Here is a 26,736-nt window from a genome sequence, read left to right as displayed (position 1 = left end):
ACACCATGAATATGAAAGTACATAAGCACAAAGTTTATTCACTATGGCATTACTCACAAATGCAAAATACGGGAAATAACTATATGTCCATATTTAAGAGACTGGTTGACTACACCATGGTACATTCATTCAGTGGAGCACTATGCAGCTGTACAAAAGAATGAACAAGATCTCCATGAACTGATATACAGCCATTTCCAGAACACATACTGTTAAGTCAAATAAGCAAACTGCAAAAAACTATATATGGGATACTACCCTTGTATAAGAAAGGAAGAAGACAGACGGATACATAGAGATGTATCTTTCTTGCATTCTTTTTTACAAAAATAAAGAGATACGTACATATCTGCACATTTTTTTCTTAAAAATATATTTCCTACTTATGTCCACTAAAAAAGTCTAGAAGGAATGACACCCCATAAACATCTTACTTTTGCAAAAAAGGAACTCAGAAAGAATAAGCCGGAAACAAATGAGGCTGGTGATGTACAGGGAGTGACGTGAATAGAGGGGCAGGGCAGGGAAGAAAGCGATACTTTTTTTTCTTTTTTGAGGACGATTAGCCCTGAACTAACATCTGCTGCCAACCCTCCTCTTTTTGCTGAGGAAGACTGGCCCTGAGCTAACATCCATGCCCATTTTCCTCTACTTTTTATGTGGGACGCCTACCACAGCATGGCTTGACGAGCGGTGTCATGTCCGCACCGGGGATCCGAACCGGCGAACCCCGGGCGACAGAAGCAGAACGTACGAACTGAACCGCTGCACCACCGGGCCAGCCCCCAGAAAGTGAGACTTCTGAGTAACCATGTTGTGTCATCACGAATTTAGGAATCATGTGAAAGTGTTACACATTCAAAAAACAAAATTAAATCGATAGTATAAAGAACTCCCTAAAACTGAATACAAACAAAAACAAAAAAAATCTAACTCTTTAAAGGACAGCACAGTCCCAAGCGGAATGGCGAAGGAAGGGTCTCGGAACAACCCCATGGTGCTGGATGAGAACGGGCAGCATCAACATAGGGCTTTTCTCCTTAAAACACATCTCCTAACTCTGCCTACTGAAATGGCCTAAAAGTAACAACATCCTACGGGAAGGGAGGAAACCCAGGGGCAGCGAGGCTAAGGCAAGACGACAAGCAGCAACAGAGACAGCCTGGCCCAGGGCAGTGATGGAAGACAGAGAAAGAAGGGGAAGAGACACTGAAGATGGTGGTTCTCCACCGTTTTAACCATCTCCATCTTTGAACAAATAAAGTCATGCCCTAGTTTAGCTAATTTAAATAATTTTAAATTTTAAACTAAAGTTAATGATGGGGGCTAGCCCCATGGCACACTGGCTAAGTTCGCACGTTCCTCTTCTGCAGCCCAGAGCTCGCCAGTTTGGCTCCTGGGTGAGGACCTACACATCGTTTGTCAAGCCATGCTGTGGCAGGTGTCCCACATACGAAGTAGCGGAAGATGGGCAGACATTAGCTCAGGGCCAGTCTTCCTCAGCAAAAAAGAGAGGGGTTGGCAGCAGATGTTAGCTCAGGGCTAATCTTCCTCAAAAAAATAAATAAATAATAATAATAATAATAAAGTTAATGATGGGACTAAAAACAAATCAAGGGAGTAAGATTAAGTGACACTTTTTTCAACCTGGACTCTCTACAAATAGAGACACTCATACACATTTCACTGACACTTGTGAAAACTAGCAAACAGGTGAGACTGGCAGTCCTGGTAAACAGCCAGAGAGGGCTTAGGGTAGGCCAAGATGAAGGGAGATGCTCAGGGCACCCGGTGAGCTGTGTCTCCAGCGGTCCACACAGAGCAGGCCTGTGCGCAGCTGAAATGTGCTCAGTGTTCGCAGAGGGAGTCTGAGGCCCTTGAGATCCAGGCACCACCACCATGTTGCAATTTTGTGAGAAAGCAGCTCAAGGCGAGTCAAGGCTGGGATGGAGAATGAACCCCACCAGCACAGCAGCAGCAGCTACACACAAACACCTTCACCTCAAACATTCCATGTCTAGCCACATGAAACCCTCTTTTCCCAAAAAAGCACTACCATCCTCCAGAAGCTCCCTCTGCAGAGAATGCTCTCTGCCCTCCAAGTGCACATTGGGACTGTGGGGCTTCAGGGAATACAAAGACCAGGTTCCAGTCACAGACCCCGGAGGCCGGAGGCCGAGATGGGTAACCACAAACTCCCTAACAGAAGGAAGCGTTAATTCCCACGCAAGATATGCACTCAGATATGAAGAAAGCTGAGGGAGGAGGGGTAGAGAGAGAAAGCACCAACAGAATTCACTGCCAGGAAACGGAGGGTGGACAGACCCTGCACAGGAAGACACCACGCTGCCAGAGTGGGACATCCAACCTCACACAGGGCACCTGGCACAAATGCATCCTTCCTTGAACAGTCTCAAGCTTTCCCACCTCCAACTTGACTCCCTCCCTTTCATTTCTACCTACCAAAACCAAGGTCTACATCAAACCTCACCCCCTGCATGAGCCTATGCCTCCTCTAACTCACAGCGTGTGAAGTCTATCCTCAGTATCCACTATAATTATTAATTACCCTGTGTGACTAGATCCCCACCAAATCCAGCTGCCTTACAAAAGAATCTCTGCATTATTTACTCAAAAAGTATTTACCAAGCACTTACTCCATCACACGCTATTTGAAGCACTGGGGGTGCAAGAGTGAACAAAGCATAGTCCAAGAGGCGGGGCCGTCAAGCAATAACAAGTCAGTGAGTGCCAGACCATAAGCGCAATGGTAAAGCTCAGGCAAGGAAAGGGATGCAGCTGGTGAGCAAGGTGCTAGTTACGCAGGAGCCTCCATGAAGGGGGACTTCTAAAGAGAGACCTCACAGAGCGAGAGTCAGACCCCTGACTACGTAGGGACCTGATGCTCCAGGCAGGACAACACATGCCCAGACCTTGAGCATGTAGCTGGAGCCAAGGGACAAGGAGTGGGGTGCAAGGACATGAGATCACAGGGGCAGCAGGAACCTGCTCACAAGAAGCTTCACAAACTATCTTTAAGAACTTTGGCTTTTTTTTCTGAGGGAGATAAGAAACCCTGGAAAGCTTTGAGCAAAGAAGTGCATGACCTGATTTCTGTTTTAAAAACATCACCCAGATGCTATGTTCAGAGTCAACTGCAGAGCAGCTCAAGAGAGCAGAGAAGAGGTCGTTGGAATAACCCAGATGAGAGACAACATGTAGGGTGTGAACTACTGCTGTAGCCAAGGAGACAGTGAGGAGCAGTCAGGTATGAGATCAATTTTGACAGTGCTGACAGATCAGATTTAGAATCTGGAAGGAATGCAGAGATCACACAAGGAGTTCTGATCTGAGCAACTGGAAGAATGGAGGTGCTTTCGACTGTGATGCAATAGTAAGAAGCAAGTTTCACACAAGTAAAAGTGGCAGTTTGGAATGGGAAGATCCAGCCAGGAGATACACATTCAGGACATGTTGACACGTGACCGACAGTCATGATGCAGAATGAGATCACCTGGATGAAGAGACCAGGGCAAGTCTGAGGACTGGCCTGAAGCATTATATCTACAGGTAAGGGAGATGAGAAGGAACCATCACGGAGACTAGGGGTAGCAGCCAGCAAGACAAAAGGAGAACAGTGTGGCGTCTCAGTGCCATAGTGAGACAGTGTTTGAAGGAAGCCATGGATAGTCCGGTCAAAGGCTGCCCACAGCAGGTCTTGGCAATGTGGCTGCACCAGTAACCCCAAGAGCAGCTGCTTCAGAGGAGAGGTGAGACCAAAAGCCTAACTGAGGTTGGTTCAAGAGAAACGGGAAGGAGAGAAAACAGTGACATGGAGTACATGATTCTTTGCCATTCCGGTATAAAAAGAAGTTAAGACCTAGAAATGACAGCTGGAGTTTCTATGTTGATAAGAATACTTTGGAGAGAAGATAAACTTAAGACAAGGCAAGAAAATTAAAACCATGGCTTTGAGTAGGCAAGAAATGGTGGATCAAATACAAGAGGTTAAATAACGGTTCACAAATACTACAACACTAACAGCAGTTACTGTACAGGGTTTAAGGGCACATGATCATGCTAACCATATGCTTTTAAAAGCACAAAGTTCCATTATACAATCCCAATTATAAAAAAAAAAAAATTACATGGATAGAACAAGAGACCATAAAGAAGCTGTTTATCTTTGGGTGACAGAAAATGATCTACAGTTTAAAATATACTTTTACACTTTTCCCAACTATTCAAAGGGCATATTTATTGGCTCCACCAAGAAAGTTACAAAACCATTTAACTGCACATATCATTAAAAAATGCCATCAGGAAATACAACAAAGAGAATGAAACCCATCTACAATCCCAGGAATAACACTATTAGCACTCTGCTATGCTCTTTTTCTCTGACTGATAAGATGACATATGAGCAGAGAGCTGAGGGCTGCAGATCTCTGCGGGACAAGCGTTCCGGGTGCAGCGAACAGCCAGCGCAAAGGCCCGGAGGCCTTCTGAGGAGGGCAGGCGGGCCAGGGAGGGGGCTGGAGACCGGAACGCTCCGACTGCCCGGCTGTGCTGGGGTTGAGAGCTGGGTCTGAATTCGCCCCAGGTGTCCCTCGTCGACTACTTTGACAAGTCACTGTCCCCCGGCACCTGATCCCCGCTGCGAGGGCGGGAGGGCCTCGCGCGGACAGCCAACGCAGGGGAATGCCCACCCTGTCCAAGGAGTCGGGCATCGAAACCCAAGAACCAAACCCAAATAAAGCGCCGGACCCGCGGCTGACCTCAGTCCCGCGGCGCGAAGACCGCGCGCGGCGCCCCGCGGAGCGGCCGACTCGGGGTCCGCAGAGCCCCGGCGCTCCCGGCGGCGTCTCCGCGCAGAGCCGGCCGGATGCTCACACCAGCTCCGCGCGGGCCCCCACCCGGTCCACGCGCCGGGGGGCTCCCGGGGGGCCGCTCGACCCCGCCCCCGCCCCACAGCCCGCCTCCCCGCCGCCCCACAGCGCACACGGCGGCCGCGGCCTGCTCTCGCGCGACGCCCGGAGCCGGCGGAGAGACGGCGGGCCCCTCGGCGCGGCCCCCCGGGAGCTCCCCGCGCCCGCGCCCCGCCGCGCCCCCACCTACCCGGGGCTTGGGCCGCGTTCCGGCCGCGTCGGGCTGGGGATTGGGGCCTGGCGTCCGGGACGAGGCAGCGCGTCTCCGCTCGGCGCATCCGGGGCCGCGGGCGGACGAAGCGGCGGCGCGCCCGCTACGGCGAGCCGGAAGGGACGCGCCCGCGCCCGCGCCCGCAGCTGCGCGTCGGCGGCCGGCGTGACGTCAGCGGGGCGGGAGGCGTCGAGACGGCCGGGAGGGCTAGAGAGGCCGTGCGAGGGCGCGGGCCGATGGGTCCGCGGCGGAGCGGGGGCGTTGCGCGAGGAGCGTTGCGAGGGCGGGGCGCGGCCGTGCGCTCGCTCCTCCCGCGGGAGCGCGCGGTGGGCTCGGCTGCCGGTCCGGGAGGGGTCGGTGAGCCGCCCGCCCCCGAAGGCGGGGTCAGGTGCCGGCTGCGGTGGCAACAGGCAGGCGCCGCGACCGCGGGCGCCCGGACGGAGGGTCGGGGCGGAGGGCGTGCTGCGAGCGGGGCCTGCGGCCGGGAGGGCGGGCTGCGGCTCGGGGCCGCGGGCTGGGAGCCGAGCAGAGGGCGTGCAGCGCGGGAAGCCGTCTCCCTCGAAAATGGCTTGGCTTTTCAACGAGCGGGGCTGGGAAGTGGGCGTCCGCCTGGAGAAGAGTGAGGGTGCACCCCACCTCTCACCACGGGCGCGTGTGAACTCAAAATGGATCAAAGACCTAAATGCAAGCGCTAGAATTACGCAATTCTAACATGAAAACATGCGTGTAAGGGCCACCCCGTGGCCGAGCGGTGGAGTTCGCGCGTTCTGCTTCCCCGGCCCAGGGTTTCGCGGGTTCGGATCCTGGCCGCGGACACGGCCGGCACTGCTCATCAAGCCACGCTGAGGAGGCGTCCCACATGCCACAACTAGAAGGACCCACAACTAGAATACACAAATATCTACTGAGGAGCTTTGGGGAGAAGAAGAAGAAAAAAGAAGATTGGCAACGGCTGTTAGCTCAGATGTCAATCTTTGAAAAAAAATAAAACAAAACAAAAAACATGCTTGTAAATGTCCAGGACCTTGGATTAGGCGGTGGTTTCTTAAACATGACACCAAAAGCACAAGTAACAAAAGAAAAAATAGATACATTAGACATCATCAGAATTAAAACCTTCGGGGGCTGGCCCCGTGGCCGAGTGGTTAAGTTCGCGCGCTCCACTGCAGGCGGCCCAGTGTTTCGTTGGTTCGAATCCTGGGCGCGGACATGGCGCTGCTCATCAAACCACGCTGAGGCAGCGTCCCACATGCCACAACTAGAAGGACCCACAACGAAGAATATACAACTATGTACTGGGGGGCTTTGGGGAGAAAAAGGAAAAAAATAAAATCTTTAAAAAAAAAAAACTTCTGTGCTTCACATGGGCACTATGAAGAGAAGAAAACCCACAGGATGGGAGGAAATAATTTGCAAATCATATATGAGATAAGGGACTTGTATCCAGAATAGATAAAGAATGTACAACTCATCAATTCTAAGAAATAATTTTAAAATGGGCAAAGGACTTGACCAGACATGCCTCCAAAGAACATGTACAAATAAGCACATAAGATGTTCAACATCATTAGGGATCAGCGAAATACAAACTAAAACCACAACGAGATACCACTTCATCCACTGCGATGGCTAGAATCGAAAAGTCAGATAACAGGTGTCAGTGAGGATGTGGAGAAATCCAAACACTCATACACTGCTGGCAGGAATTTAAACGGATGCAGCCACTTTGAAAAACAGTTTGGCAGTTCCTCAAAAAGTTAAACATAGAATTAATATATGACCCAGGAACTCCACTCCTAGGTATATACCCAAGAGAATTAAAAACATATCCACACAAATATTTTTAGCATTATTAATAATAACCAAAAAAATTGAAACAACCCAAATATCCATCAGCTGATGAATGGATAAACGAAATGTGGCCTATCCATATAATGGGATAGTATTCAGCCCAAAAAGCAGGAGTTGAAATATTAACACATGGTACAACATGGATGAACCTTGAAAACATTATGCTAAGTGAAAGAAGTCAGACACAAAAGGCGCCATATCTTAAGATTCCATTTATATAAAATGTACAGAACAGGCAAATCCATAGAGACGGAAAGTAGATGAGCAGTTGCCAAGGGTTGGGGGAGGGGGTAGGGAGTGACTATAACTGGATGTGGGGTTTCCTTTTGGGGTTGATGAAAATGTTGTGAAATTATGTAATGCTGATGGTTGCACAACTTTGTGAACTTACTAAAAACCAATGAATCGTGCCCTTTGAAAGGATGAGTTTTATGGTTTGTGAATTATAGCTCAAGAAAAAATTTAATCTTTTTTTAAAAAAAGAAATGTAGGCTAAAGTGATCAACTCCTCAGCAAAATATAGGTGCAAATGCCCTCTCTAATATTAAACACACTGAAAATTGTAAAAAGAAGAAAGTTTGGCTGTAAAAGGGAGATGAGAGGGGCAGTTGGAAGAGGATAAAATCAGTTGGCTAAAAGGGGAGTGACTTCACCTTTGGTTTTTTCCCTTTTTCTTTTTTTGAGGAAGATTAGCCCTGAGCTAACATCAGCTGCCAATCCTCCTCTTTTTGCTGAGGAAGACTGGCCCCGAGCTAACATCTGTGCCCATCTTCCTCTACTTTATATGTGGTACGCCTGCCACAGCATGGCTTGACAAGCAGTGCCATGTCTGCACCCGGGATCCAAACTGGCAAAACCCGGGCCACCGAAGCGGATGTGTGCACTTGACCACTGCACCACCAGGCCGGCCCCCATGACGTCATATTTGTAAGGGCTGATAAGAGGGCTCTTTCAACCTTCATTCCTCCCTCCTACTTGGAAAAGTTGGAAAGTTAAAAACTGCAACTGCCAGAGTCCCCCAGTCAAAGTCCCAGCTGAGCCGTAGGCCTCCTGCTCGATGCATTTGTGCAAGACTAGGGGTAGTCTTGTTCCTCCCGCTCCTGGCTGTGCTTTCTGCCCACAAGCAGGGCTGACAAATGCAAATCTCTCCTGCAAGGGAAGTCCAGTGTCGTGTGGCCACCAACTCGGAGCCAAGGACAGTGGTGGCTTCTTAACCTGAACCTCTCACCCTGGGCCACGGCTCTGGGCTGCTCATCACACAGCTCCAGGCATGGGGCCGTTGGTGGTGGCTCCAGGTCCTCCCGTCCCCACGACTCCATAGGCAGTGTCAGAAACAGGAGGTGCCTTGGTGGGTCAGTTCTGGGTCATTCTGGGAGTCATTCCAGGAGGCCCAATCCAACACCAGGTCCTTCAGCCCCTCCAGCAGTTTGTAAGCCCCAAGTTTCCTGTAGACAACACCTGCCTGACTAAACACACAGAGTGGTTTCTGTCTCCAGAGCCAGACTGTGACAATTTCCCTCTTAGACCCTCTCTAACTGTAGTTTCAATACACAGACCAAAACTGTCTGAAAGATCTTCCCACCGTCTCCTGGATGGCTGATCGTGGGCACGGAGCAGGGCAGCTGGGGCCATGGAGCTCCTCCCTCGTCCCAGGGAGCCGGGTCCCGACAGGGAAAGCAAGTGCGGGCTTGGGCTCTGCTTGCCCGCCTGCATCCTTGGGAGACACTGCTCTTGTTTAAATCAGCCAGAGTTGGCATCAGATGCTGACAACTGACACCCTGTCCACACAGACCCCTGACCCTAAGTTTCCGTGGCCTGCCACGCTCAGGGAAGGAGCAGGCGACCCACGGAAAGGCCGTCCCAAAGATCAAAGATCAGGTTTGCTCCCCTGGCATTTTGGATAGTGAGGGACAGGCACCATCATACATCCTTGGCAGGAATCCCGTTCTGAACCACTTCTGTGGAGCACAAGGGCTGTCAAAATTAGGGAGCCGTTAGAGACCCATCGGGCCGCTGATTCTGTGTCTGGGGATACTTCCACATGTGAACAAGGATGTGTAGGGATGGTCATTGTTTGTAAAATCCTAAGACTGGACAAATGTCTACCAGCAGGCTGAACAGTGTGTGGACCATCTACACAGCGAGCCACCAGCAAGAACAACACAGACCTTCATGATAGCAAGGAACTGCTAAGCTGAGAAAGGCAAGAGTCAGCGTGCACCGTAAGACGCCATCCTTGTGAAGAGAGGGGCCAAACACGCCCACACAGGCACAAGCTCTCCGGAAGAAGCCGCAAGAAACTACTAAGAGTGAGCCTCTGCAGAGAGACTCTGGAAATTAAGGAGGGAAGGCAACTTCTCTTTTTCGTACTGCTTTTCCAAGTACATATATCATTTTAAAATATGACAAGGGGTCCGGCCCTGTGGCCGGGTAGTTAAAGTTCCGCACATTCTGCTTCGGTGGCCCGAGTTCACAGGTTCAGATCCCGGGTGTGGACCTACTCCACTCATCAGCCCTGCTGTGGTGGCACCCCACGGGCAAAGTGGAAGAGGACCGGCACCAATGTTAGCTCAGGGCCAATCTTCCTCAAGCAGAAAAAAAGGAGGATTTGCAAAAGATGTTAGCTGAGGGTGAATCTTCCTCAAGCAAAAAAAGAGGAGGATTGGCAACAGATGTTAGCTCAGGGTGAATCTTCCTCAGAAAAAGTTAAAAAAATAATAATAAAAAAATAAAATATCAGATACCTGTGGATCCTTCAAGGTGCTGTGTGTGTCACCCATTAAGCACCTGGGGCAATGAGGAGTGTCCTAGTACAGTGGCTTGACTGACCCTCGAACCAAGACCATATAGCCTTTCATGGGGAGAACCCCACAGTCCTAGCATTTATTATGCTACATTCTGCCCTGGGAAGTGACTTAAAAAACCCTGTCTAGGGGCCAGCCCAGTAGCACAGCGGTTAAGTGCACACGTTCTGCTTCTCGGTGGCCCAGGGTTCACCAGTTTGGATCCTGGGTGCAGACATGGCACTGCTTGGCAAGCCATGCTGTGGTAGGCATCCCACATATAAAGTAGAGGAAGATGGGCATGGATGTTAACTCAGGGCCAGTCTTCCTCAGCAAAAAGAGGAGGATTGGCTGCAGATGTTAGCTCAGGGCTAATCTTCCTCAAAAAAAAAAGAGCCATGTCTAGGAGCGGGTCTGGTAGTGCAGCGGTTAAGTTCACACACTCCACTTCGGCGGCCCAGGGTTCACCGGTTCGGATCCCAGGTGTGGACCTACGCACTGCCTAACAAGCCATGCTGTGGCGGCATCCCACATACAAAGTGGAGGAAGATGGGTGCAGATATTAGCTCAGGGCCAGTCTTCCTCAGCAAAAAGAGGAGGATTGGCAGATGTCAGCCCAGAGCTAACCTTCTTCAAAAAAAAGCTCTATCACAGGTGAAATGAACATGCTTAAAACCAAAACCAACCTCCAGCATGTCTCCTCCAAGCTCATCCTGGTCCGGAGTGTCCCAGTTCATCAACTCCAGACCCAAAGCCCAAGTCCCCCAGTGAGGGAAAATGTTGCTGGGGAGTCTTATGGGAGAGCTCGCTAAGGGACCTATTCAATAACACGCCTCTTCCTTCTGCACTCACTCCTCCGCCTAGAACATGGACACCCCTGGGGTGGATGTGACCAGGATGAAGACCGTGTGCTGAAAAGGGCCAGGTGGGCAGCGAGAAGGAGCCTGTGTCCTCCCGCATCGGGGAGCTGACTGCCCCCCTGTTCTTGCCTGTGCCACCTGTCGGACTTTCACTGCACGCAGCCAGGCCCCATCCTGACAGCTTGACAGCAAATCCTGCTAAGAGCTCTTGCTGCGCCGCCTGCTGGGCCTCAGCTGCCAGAGCCACGCTGAGCCTGTCTGCCCAGGGGACTCCGCGCACGCCCAGGCTCCCCGCGGAGGCCAGCCAGGTCTGTTCCTAACATAGCAGAGTGCTCCTTCCATCTCTCTCAATGGAAGAAACATGCAAAAGAACAAGGAAAAGGTAAAAGAAAGACTGACTAAGCAAAGTTTGTACTTATTTAATAAGAAAATCACTTCTTTAAAAAAATAGTGTCTTTACATGCTGAGGTGTGTGTAGTTAATGCACGAGCTGAAAACGGATTCATGGCAGATTCTCCCCGTGATGAAAACGCAGTGATGCAGGTCTCAAGATCCTGAGGTTGTGAGGCCACATCTAAGTTCTCCCGTCTTGGTGAGGAACACAGCCAACAGCAGAGTGGCAGCTCCTGGCAGACACACCACAGACCAACTCCAAGATGCTCTGGTGGGCAGCCTGCGCCTCAGTCGCTGTCTCCGTCCCCTTCACTGCCTTCCAGGGGGCTGGGGACCTGCAGAACAAGAGCAGACAGGAAACTGGCCGTGTGCAAGCAAACTGCCGGGCGCAGGCACTCCCTCCTCATGCAGAGGGCAGCCGAGAGCTGCCCACGGCACACTCAGCATCAGGAGCCTGTGGCGCTGCCCTCCTGAGCCCATGCGCCAAGCCTGCCCCGTCAGGAATGAAGATAAGCATTTGTTCTCGGCCTCTTTATCTTAACTGACTCCAGAACCCAACTCAAGCAGGGAAAGCCAGGGGCTGGGGACAAGAGGCGCCTTCAAACCCCAAGAGGCTGCAATGACCTCAGGGACATGAAACTGGGCTACTTCAAAACTGGATACGTGCAGCCCCTCAGCAGAGTGTAAAGACAGCAAATGGTCAGAAGCTTTTATTGGCGGACATCAGGCAGAGGGCAAAGTCTGGCCCCCAGGTCAGACCTGCACACGTGCTCCACTGGCCTCAGTGCTTGGGAAAATTAATAACCATCACATTTAAAGAATGGAAGATTTCATGTAAGATCCTGGAATGCCAGTTTCTCTTGAAAACATTTAAGTTCTGACAACACTAGGCCCACCTTCCCATGGGGCCACCACTAGCTAGCACTGAGCTGTAACAGCCCCCTTTAGATAGAACAAGAGCTCACCTGTTGCCACAGTCTCCACCAATCCCTACCGCATCCCTGTCGTTGCCATTTATCATCCAACCTGCACTCCTGCTTTTCTTACATCCAGCCCACTTCACTTGCTCTCCTTACCTGTATGCACATAAGTTTACAAGCCCAGGCGTGGAAAAAGGACAATGTTTTCCTGGATATCTAGATAACGGGAAGAAATCTCCCAGAGCTCTGAGTGGGAATTTCACCCTTTGAAAACCTGCTGGGCCACCACGAGAGAACACGAGCTTTGAGACATCGCTCACCCAGGGTACAGAAGAATTGAGAACTGCAGTAAAATTTCAACTTCAGGCTGCTTTTAGTTCCAGCACCTCAAATCAGAGATGTTCTCCTGCTAAACATAGTCGGGAGTTAACTAACAGGTGAGTGACACTTCGAGCCAGGTCTCTTGCAGGTAAATGAAGCAAGCCGGGCCTGGTGCTCCTGGAGCAGAGCCACCGGACTGGCAGGACTCCAGGTGGGCTGGGCAGAAAGCACAGCCTTACCCAGGCAGCTTTTCCCTTCCAGAAGGTGGGACCTAGACAGGAAGGCCACCAAAGGGGCGACGAGAACACCAGGCAGCTGAGCATCCCAGGTGCCTCTCAAGTGACCCCACGTCTGAAGCGGGTTTAACAACTGACGTGTGCTAACTGACCAGCAGGCTCAGCCAAAGAAGGACATCTTGCTGTCACCTCCATCTCACAAATGAGAAGACAGGCCACTGAGCACGTCCCTCACCCAGGGTCACTGTGTGCTGAGTGGGGAGCAAGTGCAAGGCAATATTTAGGGTCATTGGCCACCCGGTCCAACACCCTGGCCCTCCTGCTGCTGTGTGACCTTGGGGGAATGACACACCTCTCTGTGCCTCAGCTTGCTCATCTATACACACGGCAAAAAGACACCAGTGCAAAGTGGGTCAGAAGCTTAGTCACAGACAACGACAGATGTGGACGAGCACTTGGCTGAGCCTGGGGAAGGGCCTGCGCCAGCCCCATGGCCTCCAGCCCCGCCCATGGCCCCAGCCCCACCTTGGCTGCCGCATGGGCAGTGGCGCTGAAGTCGTGCACAGGCAGGGTGCTCAGCCACTGGGCCATGGACCGCTCGTGCCGCTCGGTGCTGACGATGGCAGGGTAGATGTGCTGCTCCTTGAACGCGGCGACCTCCGCCTCCTCCTGCGCCCAGTCCAGCGGCTCGTGCAGCCCGTCGTTGCCGAAGCGCTGGTTGTACTTCTCGAAGTGCACCCGCTCCAGGACGAGGCCGAGCCCCGGGGCCTTGGGCACGTCCACCTTCGCCTCCCCCCAGCTGCGCGCCAGCACGCTCTCGGGGGCGTAGCCCTTGACGATGGCCACCACCAGGCCGACCATCTTCCTGATCTGGTGCGTCATGAAGCTCTGCCCCTTCACCTTGATCACTGCAAACTCCATGCCCTCCCGCACGAAGGGCTCCTCGCAGTACATGTCCAGGATGTAGCGCTGGGCGCTGGGCTCCCGGGGCCCCTTCTGCGAGGTGAAGTTGTGGAAGTTGTGGGTGCCCTTGTAGCAGGCCAGGAGCCTGTTCACGCTCTGCAGCGTCTCTGCTGTCAGCCGGTAGGTCTCGTCCTGCACGTCACGGTCCTTGTGGGCAAAGGCGAACGTGGGCAGCATGTAGAAGTAGGTCCTGGCGTCACATTTGTTCTTGGAGTTGAAGCCGCCCGTGACTCTCTTCAGTCCTTGGGGAGAAGAGGTAAATGAAGAGGAGCGTGGCTAAGGCAACGGGCGCCCGGACCAGGGCTGAGCACGGCGGCTCGCCTCCCACAGGTGGACAGGTCCCGGCGAGACTGGCTTTCTGTACTGAACCCTAAACCCTCAGATGCGCGATCTCAGAGCTAAACAAGTCAACACAACAAAAACGTCAGTGTTTGTTAAAGCCCAGGGTTGGCCTAGGCGCGGGGAGGTCCTGCTCTCGCCCTGCGCTGACTCGGACACGAACTACTCCAGCTCTGCACACAGACTGAACCATGCTGGGCACCAGGCGTGCAACAGTGACCCAGAACCCACTCGTCAGAAGTTATTCTGCAGGTGAGGCCAGAGGCAGCAGCATGACAACAGCAAAAAAACTCGAAACTCAGAAAGTCCAGCAATAGGAAAATGATCAAATGTATTCTGGAATATTCATAGGATGAACTAAGGGGCAGCCCCTGAAGATCAGGAAGCAAGTCTCCAGGAGCCGAGGCTGCGTCTCCTCCGAGACGCCCAGCGCCCTGAGGGCTAACAGCACCCACAGGTGCTCAATAAATATTTGACTATTAAGTGGAAAAATAAAAAAGGCAAAATGAAGAACCATATGCAGGGGAATTCCATGTGTGAGAAAAACAGAAACGCATGTATGTGTATTTGTATGGAAAATTTCTGGACGAACAGCAGGAACTGCGAGCAGGTACTGTTTCCAGGAGCCGGGAACAAAGACCCGCTCTCCTCGTCCCTGGACACACACTGTGTCGCGAGTCTTCTCGCGAGGGCAGCTGCAGTCGTAACCCTGGGGCCGGTCCCCCTGCTCACAAGGGCTCCACTTCACCCGGAGTCTGACGGAAAACTCCACTTGGGTTTCATGTTTTCAATGGTCGACTGGAGCCCAGGCCGCACCACCCCAGCCCTGGGGCTGCTGGGTCACAGCAGCCTCGATCTTGGGAGCAACCGCACCGCGGTCCTTGTTCTTGTGTGTCCACTGTCGAGTCTGACTTTGGGGTAATTTTAGTTCGGCTGAGAACCAGTTTCATCGAGCCTGAGCCCTGCGAGCACACGTCACACGTGCTGCTTCAGCGGTGCAGGACTAACTGCCCTGAGCGGCTGCCAGACAAGCATGTCCCTGGCGGCGACAAGGGTGAGTGCGGTGCCGTGCCACGCTCTGCAAGGTGCGCTCATCGTGAAACAGGTGTGTATGGGGTGTGGCATTGTTTTAGCAAATCTGAGGAACAATCTGTGGAACACATTAAAATGTGTCCCATGGGAACGAACATAAGAGGCATCAAATGGGACTTCAAGAGAATCCACTCCAGGAGGAGCTTCTCAGGAGGGAATTTGCATCACGAGGCAGAGAAAGACGACGACATGATAAAAATAAAACTGTACTGCGTGAAAAATAAATTCAAGAGTGGGCAAAGCAACCAACAAGGGTTACTGACTCTGCATTAAGAATTGTTTTTTAATGTACAGTGACAGAAAGCAGGTCAGTGGCTGCCTGGTGAGGACTGGGGCAGGCGGACAGTTCCCATCTTCTGGGGTGACGGAGAGGCTCACTGTCTTGACTGGGGTGGTTTCAGAGATGTACACACATATCAAAGCTCTTTAACTGTATAGTGAAATATGTGGTTGATTATATGTCAATTATACTTCAATTTTAAAAAGTAGTTAAGGGGCCGGCCCGGTGCCCGAGTGGTTAAGTTTGCGCACTCCGCTTCGGTGGCCCAGGGTTTCGCTGGTTCAGATCCTGGGTGCAGACATGGCACCACTCGTCAGGCCACGTTGAGGTGGCATCCCACATGCCACAACTAGAAGGATCCACAACTAAAATACACAACTATGTACTGGGGGCTTTGGGAGAGAAAAAGCAGAAGAAAAAAAAATAAAAAGTACTTAAAAAATGTTTTAAATTGGCTGCGTAAAGAAAAAATAATAACAATATAGTAGTGGTTTATAACATACATAGAATAAAATACACATCCACAACAGCACAAAGGCCGAGAGGGGAGAGATGCAACTGTGCTGTTGTGGTTTTAGACCGTGCACGACAGGGTGCGGCTTCACTGAAGCACACTGTGCTAAGCCAGACACGGATGCTCCAACCCAGCACTGGCAAACCAGGGCCAGAACTACGAATGCTTCTGTACAGCCTGTGAGCTAAGATGCTGAAGACTGAAAGGGTGGTTTAAAAAATATATATGGGAGCCGGCCCGGTGGCACAGCGGTTAAGTGCACACGTGCTGCTTCAGCGGCCTAGTGTTCGCCGGTTCGGATCCCAGATGCAGACACGGCACCGCTTGGCAAGCCATGCTGTGGTAGGGGTCCCACATATACAGCAGAGGGAGATGGGCACGGATGTTAGCTCAGGGCCAGGCTTCCTCAGCAAAAAGAGGAGGATTGGCAGGAGTTAGCTCGGGGCTAATCTTCCTCAAAATAAATTGAAGATATATGTATATGTAACAGAAACCATAATCTGTGTGGCCACAAAGTCCAAAATATTTGACTGCCTGGCCCTCTACAGAAAAAGTTGCCAACCCTTGCTTTAAACCCCGAAGCAATCACTAAAAAACCACAGCAAGTTACAGCTACCAAGGCAACCAGGGTGATATATTAAATGGAATTTAAAAATTTATCAATTAATCCAAAAGAAGGCAGATAAAGAAGAGAGGGAAACAAATAACAGCTGGGACAAAGAGAAACAGATGGCAAGATCTCCACCAGCCATCCTAACACCACATTAAACATAAATGGCATACACACGCCACTTTTTAAGGCAGAGGGAGTCAGACTGGATTTAAAAAAAGAAAAAAGACCTAAACATCCCATTTATCAAGCTTGATAGAAAAGGGAATAATCAGCTGTTTTAAGTTTCCCAAATCTGGACTTCTATCCCCACTGTGCGGTTAACACACGGCTGGTGGAGCACCAAGGCGCTGTAATCCAGGGACTTTCTGAGTCTGCCTGTCCAGCTGTGCCCACTTCTGAAGGAGGTGGAAATACTGAACTCTTCGAGCAGATGACTCACAACCACTCCTTCCAACTGCTAAGCAACCACTCTGTTGTCTTAACTGCACCGGAGAAACTTGGTGCAAGAGCTTTCGTGTCTCTGTAAGCCCAGCCACTGCCCGGCGTGCTTACCCAGTATCCGAATGTGAGACGGAAGGTGGCTGTTGATCTTCTCCAAAATGTCATCAATCAGCCACACCTTCAGGGACACGACCTGGCCAGCTGCGGATACACCCTGCAACGGAAGCAGAACGGGCGGGAGGGGCCAGCTGGGCCTTATTCTTCAAGCACAACATTCTGCAAGCTGATCTTTTAAACAGAAGGACCACGTGAACATTACATCCTTTCATGGAGGAATTCTGCTTTTAGAAATGCATCCGAAGGGAATGAGCAGGCAGAAGAACAAGGCTCCATATACCAAGGGGGTGAGTGCAGCACAACTTACAGAATACTACAGATGACTGTAAAGCCCAACAAAACTTAAACTAGGGAACAAACATGATATTACGCAGAGAGGAAATAAAACCCCACCTGAGATGTGAGTCTCAGCAACTTAGGGAAAAAAGAAAATGCAACTGAGACGAGAGAACTACGAGGCAAAGCAAGGAAGAGATTACCAGCTAAGGCACAACAGTAGTCACCCGTGGGGCGGCGGGGCAGTGACCTGGACGGGGCTGGGCTGCTGGTCACACAGGTAAAACAATCAAGCTCCACAGTGACGGGGAGCACACGCTACCATTTGTATGTGACACCTTTTTTCTAAAAGCAAGTTTGCATAGAAGTCCAGATGGTAGTAACTCGCAGGGAGAGGAAGAGGTGTGATTTGGAAGTGGATGAGGGCCCCTGGGGTTCAGGCAGAGCCCTATGCTGACCTGGGTCAGGGCTACCCTGGAGTCCGCCTTAGAACCACTCACACGGATGTTATAAGCACCTTCCTGTGTGCTATCGTCACAGATTCTAGAAAGATTTAAAAAATAAATGCAAAGAAAATAGACTATATCGTAGCACATGTAATATTCCTGCCAAAAAACTTGATCTGAATCTAGTCGTGAGGAGAATCAGATAAATGCAGATTGAGGGCATTCTTCAAAACAACTGGCCTAAACTGTCCAAATACATCACATCAGGAAGGACAGAAAGGAGACGACGAGACTGTTTGAGTAAAGGAAGCTCAAAAGACATGACGGGGGCCGGCTCCATGGCGAGTGGTTAAATTCTCGCGCTCCACTTCGGGGGCCCAGGGTTTCGCCGGTTTGGATCCTGGGCGCAGACATGGCTCCACGTGGCAAGCCACACTGAGGCAGCATCCCACATGCCACAACTAGAAGGACCCACAACTAAAAATACACAACTATGTACCAGGGGGCTTTGGAGAGAAAAAAGGAAAAATAAAAAATCTTTTTTTTTTTTTTCCTGAGGAAGATTAGCCCTGAGCTAATGTCTGCTGCCAATCCTCCTCTTTTTGCTGAGGAAGCCTGGCCCTGAGCTAACATCCGTGCCCATCTTCCTCTACTTTATACATGGGATGCCTACCACAGCACAGTGTGCCAAGCGGTGCCATGTCTGCACCCGGGATCCCAACCAGTGAACCCTGGGCCACCGAAGTGGAAGACGCACACTTAACTGCTGTGCTACCGGGACGGCCCCAAAATAAAAAATCTTAAAAAAGAAAATGGTATCATGTGAATGCTGAATTTCCAGGGTGACAGTTACACTGAGGGGTCAGCGACGCCGCTGTCCCTGGGAGACTCACGCTGATGTTTCAGGTCAAAGGTGATGATGCGACTTACTTTTGAAGGGTCCTGTTTAACTTAAAGGAAAACAAGGAGGTAGATAAATACAGAGATAAATACAGCAAAACTTTACTGCTGCTGAAGCTGGGGGAGTCTCTGGGCATTCACTGCGTTGTTGCTGAGACCTCTGAAGGTCTGAAAGTTTTCCAAACAAAAAATTGGAGATGGGGTCGGCTCCATGGCTGAGTGGTTGGGTTCGCGCACTCCGCTTCAGTGGCCCAGGGTTTCGCTGGTTCAAATCCTGGGCGTGGACATGGCACCGCTCATTGGGCCATGCTGGGGTGGCATGCCACATGCCACAACCAGAAGGACCCACAACTAAATACACAACTATGTATCAGGGTTCTTTGGGGAGAAAAAGGAAAAATTTTTTTAAATCCTTAAAAAAAAAATTGAAGAAATTAAAAAAAAGAAAGACAAAATATAAACTGGTGAGACATTACACAGGCCAAATTCACCGCCCCCAGACCCACAGCCTCCTCTGCAGAGGCATCTGGTGGCTACTTAGTGCCCGAGACGAGCTGCTCTGACACGAGAGGTGCTGTTAGTGGGAAACAGACAGCAGATTTCAAAGACTTAGTACAAAAAAGGAATGGAAACATGTCTCAGTGCTAACCTTTCTGTATGGATTACATGTTGAAATGAGAATACTCTGGACATACTGGTGGGGATGGGGGTTATAGCTAAAGGGATGATGAGAATGTTCCAAGATTGACTGTGTGATGGCTACACAACTCTGCGAATACACTAGAATCTGTCGAATTGTACACTTTATTCACTTATTTATTTATTTGCTGAGAAAGATTTGCCCTGAGCTAACATCCGTGCCAATCTTCCTCTATTTTTCAGTATGTGGGCTGCCAGCACAGCATGGCCGCTGACAGAGTGGTGTGGGTCTGCCCCCGGGAACCAAACCCAGGCTACTGAAGTGGAGTGCACTGAACTTAACCACTAGGCCACTGGGGCTGGCCCCCAAATTGTACACTTTAAATGGGCAAATTGTATGGGAGTGGATTATATCTCAATAAAACTAATTTTTTTAAATCTAAAACAAAAACTAACAAAATGTGATCATTTGTTCGTTAGAGGGGCTGGATGCCTGGTGTTGTGATGTTAGTGTCAAAGGTTCTACTTCTTTAGGTTTCCCAAAATGTACAAACGAAAACATATTAGAATACAACCACCTCTAATAGTGATGGAAATTAAAATAAATGCTAGCACCATATTTTGAAATGCTCTCTTTATTAGGTCAGGTAAACGTTTACTTTCCTTCTGCCTTGAAAACAACCAGAGAGCTATAAATGGAAGAATTAAAAAGAAAACGAGGGGCCGGCCCACTGGCACAGGGGTTAAGTTCACACATTTTGCTTCGGTGGCCCAGGGTCTCACAGGTTTGGATGCCAGGCGCGCACCTACATGCCGCTCATCAGTCCACGCTGTGATGGCGACTCACATATGAAATAGAGGAAGACTGCCACTCAGGGTGACTCTTCCTCAAGCAAAAAGGGGAAGATTGGCAACGGATGTTAGCTCAGGGACAATCTTCCTCAAAAAGGAAAAAAAAAAAAAGAAAAAGAAAATGAAAACCATGAAGAACCAGAGGACTCCTTACTTGAGCCAACAGTTATGTTATCACCTCACCTACGAGAAGTGAATGTGTGGGTCCTATTTTCGTTCTTACCTATCTGTGCGACAACTCCAGTTCTGGGGTTCTGGCCTGGGCCTGTGGGTCCCAGGGCACCCGTGTCCATTTGAAACTAGTTGTTATTCAGATTCCCAGAACCCTGACCTGCAGAAAGCTCCGTCTGTGACAGACTCCCACTGAGCCAGGCAGCCAGCGATGTGCATTCGGGGCCAGGGTTTCTGAGGGGCAGGGTGAAGTTGTGGCGTATATGTGTTTTACACCAACTAGAGAAGAGCTTTACGTTTGCCACGCCCTGCTGTCCTACCTGCTGGGACACAGGCCCCACCTCAGCGACACCTCTGTTCTCTGTGGGGAGCCACTGTGCATGCCAATCCTACACCCAGAAATGTGATGGGGTGGGACCACCCAGGACAGCTGCACAAGCCAACCAGACAGTGGGACTCAATCTTGTGACTGAGGGGACAGGGCTGGACCACAGCCCCCCGGCCTCCTGAGTCCACGAGACACGGCTCGCGTAGTGGAGATGTTCACTCAGCGTGGAATACGCACGGGATTTCAAAGACTTGGCACACACACCAAAAGAATGGAAAATGTATCCCATTGATCCCTTTTTTATATTGATTACACATTGAGACAAGACAATCCTGGTTATAGTGAGTTAAATAAAATTGACTATTAAAACCAACTTCCTCTTTCCTTTTGACTGTAGCTACTAGAAAACGTAACATCGCAAGTATGGCTTGCCTTTGCGGCCACATGATGCCATCTGCAGGGTGAGCCTGAGACGGACGGCTCCGAGGCAGATGTCGTGCCACCATGGCACCTGCAGGGGTGACAGAGGAGAAAGACAGACCGAGACAACGCGACGTCTCGCCAGTGGTGAGCAACCAGGTCCTGCCACACCTGGGCTGGAGAGGCTCCCGGGCCTCGCAGTTACACAAGGCAACAGCTTTCTGTGCATTCAGACTGGTCTGATTTGTGCACCTGCCATTAGTAACCAAGAGTCTTGACAAATAAAGACGCCAGGATGGAAAACGGGATGAGGGCGATCAAAGACAAAACACAGCCCAGCAGGCCCAGGTGTCGCTCGCGCCCGCAGGGGATGGGGAGAGACGGGCGCCTACCTTGTCCGTCCGGGCGCACCGCTGGAAGGACATTTTCCTCATGTCTTCACCATGATTTTCAGGAATACAGCCTGACCGCACCAGGGCGGACACCAAGTCATCCTCAATGGTCTTGAATTGCGAGGACCCAACATTCCTCTGAGGAAAAGAGAAGAAAACAAATTGTTTTTCACTCAGTCACTACCCGCAAAACAAGGGCCCTGAGCCCAGGCTGCTCCAAGTAGGGGACACATGGAGTGTGCCCACACGGTGGCTGTGGGGACACACTGCAGCTCTTCCTGTACCCACGCCACGCAGGAAAGCCACCTGGGGGTACCCACAGTCTCTAGCAACTCCCCACCCTGGGCAGCCAGTGAAACAGCCAACAGTGGCCGTCACCTGAGATGTCGTTTCCTCCCACCTGCTCAGACCTGAAACCAGCACCGCTCCTGCTGCAGCACTCTGCTGCATCTGTCTGCAGCACTCGGCTGCAGAGGACACCCCCCTTATCACTTGAGGGAGGCAGCCCCCTTGGCTCAAAGGGGGAAACCCACCCCTGGATACTGCCGGCACAGGCTGGGTCTGGCATCCCTGGCTTTTCCTAAACCCCTCAGTTCATGTGACCAGCCTGTACAACCTCTTGTGATTACTGAATGCCAGCGAAAGACATCCACTGCTTCCAGGACCTCGCTAATACTAACCCTCTCAGCTTGCCCCAACCATAGCCCAGGGCCTGCAGGACCCTAGGACATCGGGGAGATCACCATCCTGACTGTTCTCAAAGGAAACCTGTCCAACGCAGGGGACACAAGGGCCTGCAAGCACTTAGCCACGACTCACCACAGTGGTGAGGCTCTTCCCATCTACCTCACGTTCCCACTGCAATTAAAGTGCAATCCCTTATTCAGCATAAAGTCATAAAGCTCCTCAAATGACGGCAATGGAAATTAACAAACAGAGAGAGGACCAGGCAGTGAGGAAGGTGGCTGAGTGGTGACATCTATGCTGTAGGTAGGAGGCAACGGAGAGTCAGAAAAAAAACAAACCCAGAGACAACAACCCTTCCACATATCTCAATCTGTCCTTCCATCAGCCCTGTGAGCTGCTGTCACTCTCCACCCCCGCCATTTCCCGAATGGGGAAACTGAGGCAAGTGGAAGATGATGGACATTTTCTCAAAGTTCTCAAGACAGCACCTAAGGCAAAACTCATGTAATCAAAATCACCCTCAAAAAAGGATTTCAGTCATCCACGAGGAACAGCAGAGGTGGCCTCTGTTCCTACTAAGGCTGGCGTAAGTTACCCTGAAGCAATGCTTTCCGACCCCCAGTCACAATCTCCCAGTGGTCACGAGATTAGTTTCACAGGTGTGACCTACATTTCTTATAAAAATAAAACAGGATGCGAAGTATCTTATTACTAATATTATTCACAGTAAAAGTTACTATGACACTCAGTAAGGTGAGGCATTTTCTCTTTTTGCTGAGGAAGATGTGCCCTGAGTTAACCTCTGTTGCCAATACTCCTCTCGTGGTATGTGAGCTGCCACAGCAGGGCCACTGACAGACGAGTGGTGTAGGTCTGCGCCTGGGAACAGAACCCGAGACACTGAAGTGGAGCGCGCCGAACTTAACCACCAGGGCCGGCCCCAGGCACTGTTTTCTTAAACTTATGTTTAGATTAGATACTCTGCACACAGCAGTGGATTTCTTACTGTCAAGCTTAAAGAAGTTTAAAGAACACAGAAGCAAAGTTCAAGAGCCACAGAGTTGACTACGGGGAACTAGAAGAAAGTCCACGTGCACTTGCAGGGCACCCAGACCCTCTGTCTTTCACAGCAGAATCAAACTGGCGGGCTGCGTAGAGAATTGTGAAGGGTGCCTGTCTGTCCACACTCTGTCACCTTCACACTGCCCACAAACACTAACAGCTGATTCTGAGCTCCGCTGGCGCTGTCCTCGGTTCTCAGCACTCAGCATCAGTAAGCAGCTGAGGCTCCACGCCCTAGAGCTGCCCTGTGACCTCCGCACCCCAGAGGAGGCAGGAGGCAGCCAGAGAGCTGCAATCACCTGCCCAAGGCCACATCGCTCGTCAGCAGCAGAGCCGACCCCTTCACCACCCCAGCAGACTCGTGAGAGCCCCAGCACAGCATCTCACGTGGATGGACCAGGATCAAGGCTGCATGGATTCGAATCCTGTTTGATGGGACCCACACGACAACTCTGAAAAGTGGGTGAAGAACGAGCTCCACTTTCTGCAGTTTCCTGAGGTGGTTTCACTGGATCACTGTCACTCTACTGTCCCTACCCAAAGCCACAGGGCAGTCAGGAGAGGAATGGAGTGGACGCTGGCCCAGGCGGCGACCCCCAACCTGCGTGCCCTCACCTGCATGCCCTCGCCTGCATCCCCCGCCGGCACGCCCCCACCTGCACTACCCCCTGCACGCCCCCGCCCGCACGCCCTCACCTGCATGCCCTCGCCTGCATCCCCCGCCGGCACGCCCCCACCTGCACTACCCCCTGCACGCCCCCGCCCGCACGCCCTCGCCTGCATGCCCCGCCGGCACGCCCCCACCTGCACTACCCCCTGCACGCCCCCGCCCGCACGCCCTCACCTGCATGCCGTGGTAACCCTTCCCGGAATAAGCCATGAGCAACACGATCTTCCGCTTGGGCAGCTTCCTGTGCTGCTCCCCGTCCTCGTCGCCGCTGCTCTTGAGCTTTTTGGCCTGCTGCTCCGTTTCCTCCCAGACCCTGGCCCCGCCCTGCCAGCCGCTCCGGGCCTTCCTGTCCTGCTGCAGCCTGGCGCCCACGGGTGCGGGGGCCTGCACGTTCCCGGCCATGGGGGGCGAACTGAAACGACAGGGCGGGGTGAGCACGAGCCGCGCGCGAGTCGGCGCCCAGCAGCCGCGGGCGACACCGGGCGGAGACCCCGGGCGGCGACAGCACCCGGCAGCGACAGCACCCGGCGCGCAGAGGGCCCGCCCCGCCGCGGGCAGCCAGGCTCGCGGGTGTCACGAGCCGCCCGGGGCCGACCAGCGCGCGGGCATTACCGGAGCAGGCGCGGTCCCAGGCGCGGGCTCCACCGTCCGCAGGCTCTGCTCAGCGCCCCGGCCGCCGCCCGCAGGCTGGGGACCCCCATGCACGGCCGGCAGCGGCGGGGGTCACGACCCCGGCCCTCCTGAACTGCGGCCTCCCCCGGGGCGCCCGACCCACCTCTCTTGACCTCCGACCTCCCCCAAACCCTCCCACGCTCCAGCCCCGCCCGCAGCTAACCTCCGACGACCCCTACCCCTAGAGTGACCTCTGACCTCCCCGCCCCTCCTGTGCCCCCCTCGTCCTCAGCCCCGCCCGACCAGCTTTCCCTCGGAAGTTGGGGAGACCCCGGCTGCGCCGCCGCGACCAGAGGGGCGCGTCCCCACCCGGCCCCACTCACGGCGCCGCGGACTGAGCGCGAGCCGCACCACGTGGGCGAAGGCGGAAGCGGAGCGCGCGGCGGACGGCGGCCGGGCGCGGACAAACCTGCTTCTGGGCGGGGCTTTGGCGGGGGCGGGGCTTGGCGGGGCGGGGCTTCCCTGCCCGGACGCCCGGGGTTCGAGGCGGCTGCGAGCGCTGCTGCGCGGCCTCTCGGAGCGAGCAAAACAGCCGACAACTGAGACTGCCGGGCTTCTGTGCGCGTTTCATGTGTCACTCGCTCGATCCTCTCCCCGCCCCAAGGAGCCAGCACCGGAGGGCCCCCGGTACTGCGGCAGAACAGGAGGAGCAGAGAGGGCGAGTGTCTTGCCTGAAGGCACACAGCACCGGCCCCGGGTCATTGGCTCGGCAGTGTGCAGACCAGCGCCCTGCCAGACTTTCATCTCACGAGACCGTAATGAGAAAGCGTGTGCTGCGCGCCTGGTGCTGGCCCGGTCTGGACACGCTCGAGCTCGTTAAATCCTCGTGAGACCTTGAGTGAGTCCCCTGTCCCCATTTGACGGAAGAGGCAGCTGAGGCGCAGAGAGGCCCGGAACGCCTGGGAGAGCGAGCGCGGGGCTGGGTGCTGGGTGCTCGCGGGAGTCAGGACCCTCCGGGCTGGCGGCGGACACAGGTGGGAGGACCGTCCGCACCGGGGGTCTGGGGGAGTCACAGGCCAGCCAGCGGGGCGGAGGAGCCACGGCGCCGGGCGGGAGGCCGCGCGGCGGGAGGCGGCACCGGGGCGGCCGTGACCGACCCTCGCTCCGGCCCCTCCAGACGCGGCGGAGCCGGCGAGCGGCCCACGCGACCCCCGGGAGGCGCACGCCGGGCGGAGGCGGCGAGGACCGCGCCGTCGGGGCGGGAGGCGGAGGGCGGGGCGCGGCCGCAGCCCGGGGAGCCCGACTGCCCGGGGAGCTTGCCGCGAGGGCCACGTGCGCCGCCCGCCCGAGTCCCGAGACGCGGGGGCGTCCGTGCCGCCAACCAGGATTCCCTCCCGGGCCCACTGCCCTCGGCTCCGCCCACCCGATGGGGAACCGGCTCACGCGGGCAGGAGGGCGCCGCCCCCTGTGCCAACGACCCCCCAGGACAGCCCTCCCTCTGCAGAAGAGACGACCCGCCCCTGGCTCCGGGGCAGAAAGATCAAGGTCACTGGGCACCTGGGAGCGCAGGTGGCGGAGCAGCATTAGGCAGTATTGGGCCCACTCCGCACACAGCACCCCCTCCACACACAGCACCCCTCTCCACACACACAGCACCCACCTCCATACACAGCGACCCCCCTCCACACAGCTCCCCCTCCACACACAGCACCCCCTCCACCCAGCACCCCCCCACACACACACACAGCACCCCCTCCACACACACAGCACCCTGCAGTGTGTCCTGCCCAGGCCCTGCCCCAGGCTCCTGTTAGGAGTGGGGCCAGGGAAGATAAGCCCCCGACCAGTGAGAACTCCCTTGTCAGGTGAGAGAGACAATGAAAGGAAAACAGCAAGCTGACCGCACCTGCTCCCTCGTCAGACCCCACCAGCTACAGCAGGCCAACTTGCGTAGGCCAACTTGCGTCTCTGTTCTGTGGAGGTAAACTGAGGCCTGTGGGCCTGGGACAAGTGGGCAGGGAACTGCGGTTGAGGGGGGCAGGCACCCGAGCCCAGCCTCCTGGCTGAGGCCCCCCTGGGCCTGGCACCCTGTGAACATGCTGGGAATGTGCAGGGGAACACGTGGTCCTGCAGGCCCGGCCCACCCCTTCCCATCAGGCTCCCGCGCACCGATGTCCATGCAGCTTTCTCATAATCGCTACAACTTGGAAGCACCAAGCCACCCTTGGGTAGGGGAACGGATAAACTGTGGTCCTTCCAGACAATGGAGCATTACTCAGCACTAGAAAGAACTGAGCTACGAAGCCACAAGGAGACGCGGAGGAACCTCAAGTGCAGATGACTCAGTGACAGAGCCAGGCTGGGGAGGCCCCAAGTGTGTCATTCCAGCTCTGTGACATTCCGGAAAAGCACAGCTATG

At 53.3% G+C, this 26,736-nt stretch overlaps 2 protein-coding genes across 51 annotated transcripts in view; both read right to left on the bottom strand.

The window, feature by feature from the left end:
* The window catches only part of EP400 (E1A binding protein p400), a 120,537-nt gene extending 115,066 nt beyond the window's left edge, over positions 1–5,471 (bottom strand). For 23 of the 48 annotated variants that reach the window (XM_070629330.1, XM_070629339.1, XM_070629334.1 and 20 more), the window contains exon 1: positions 5,119–5,304. The gene's annotated coding sequence lies outside the window, so the exon portion shown is untranslated. Of the gene's footprint in view, positions 1–5,118 lie in introns of all 48 variants that reach the window. The other 25 variants (XM_070629331.1, XM_070629344.1, XM_070629357.1 and 22 more) reach the window with 8 other exon arrangements.
* A 5,566-nt stretch (positions 5,472–11,037) lies between these two features.
* On the bottom strand, positions 11,038–24,792 carry PUS1 (pseudouridine synthase 1). Of its 3 annotated transcripts, none has more exons than XM_070629328.1 (6): positions 24,701–24,792; positions 23,880–24,117; positions 21,287–21,424; positions 16,857–16,959; positions 13,029–13,708; positions 11,038–11,361 (listed from the first exon to the last, which is right to left on the bottom strand). In XM_070629328.1, the coding sequence occupies exons 2-6, from the start codon at positions 24,105–24,107 to the stop codon at positions 11,314–11,316; spliced, it is 1,197 nt and encodes a 398-aa protein (XP_070485429.1). In that variant the 5' UTR covers positions 24,108–24,117; positions 24,701–24,792; the 3' UTR covers positions 11,038–11,313. The 3 variants fall into 3 exon arrangements, with proteins under 3 accessions (XP_070485429.1, XP_070485428.1, XP_070485430.1); XM_070629327.1 differs by having other exon boundaries at positions 24,318–24,788; XM_070629329.1 differs by having other exon boundaries at positions 24,621–24,737.
* Between the last annotated feature and the right edge of the window lie 1,944 nt (positions 24,793–26,736).

Source organism: Equus przewalskii, chromosome 7 (genome assembly GCF_037783145.1).
Source record: "Equus przewalskii isolate Varuska chromosome 7, EquPr2, whole genome shotgun sequence".
Lineage (NCBI taxonomy): Eukaryota > Metazoa > Chordata > Mammalia > Perissodactyla > Equidae > Equus > Equus przewalskii.
This window is presented reverse-complemented; position numbering and strand designations above follow the sequence as displayed.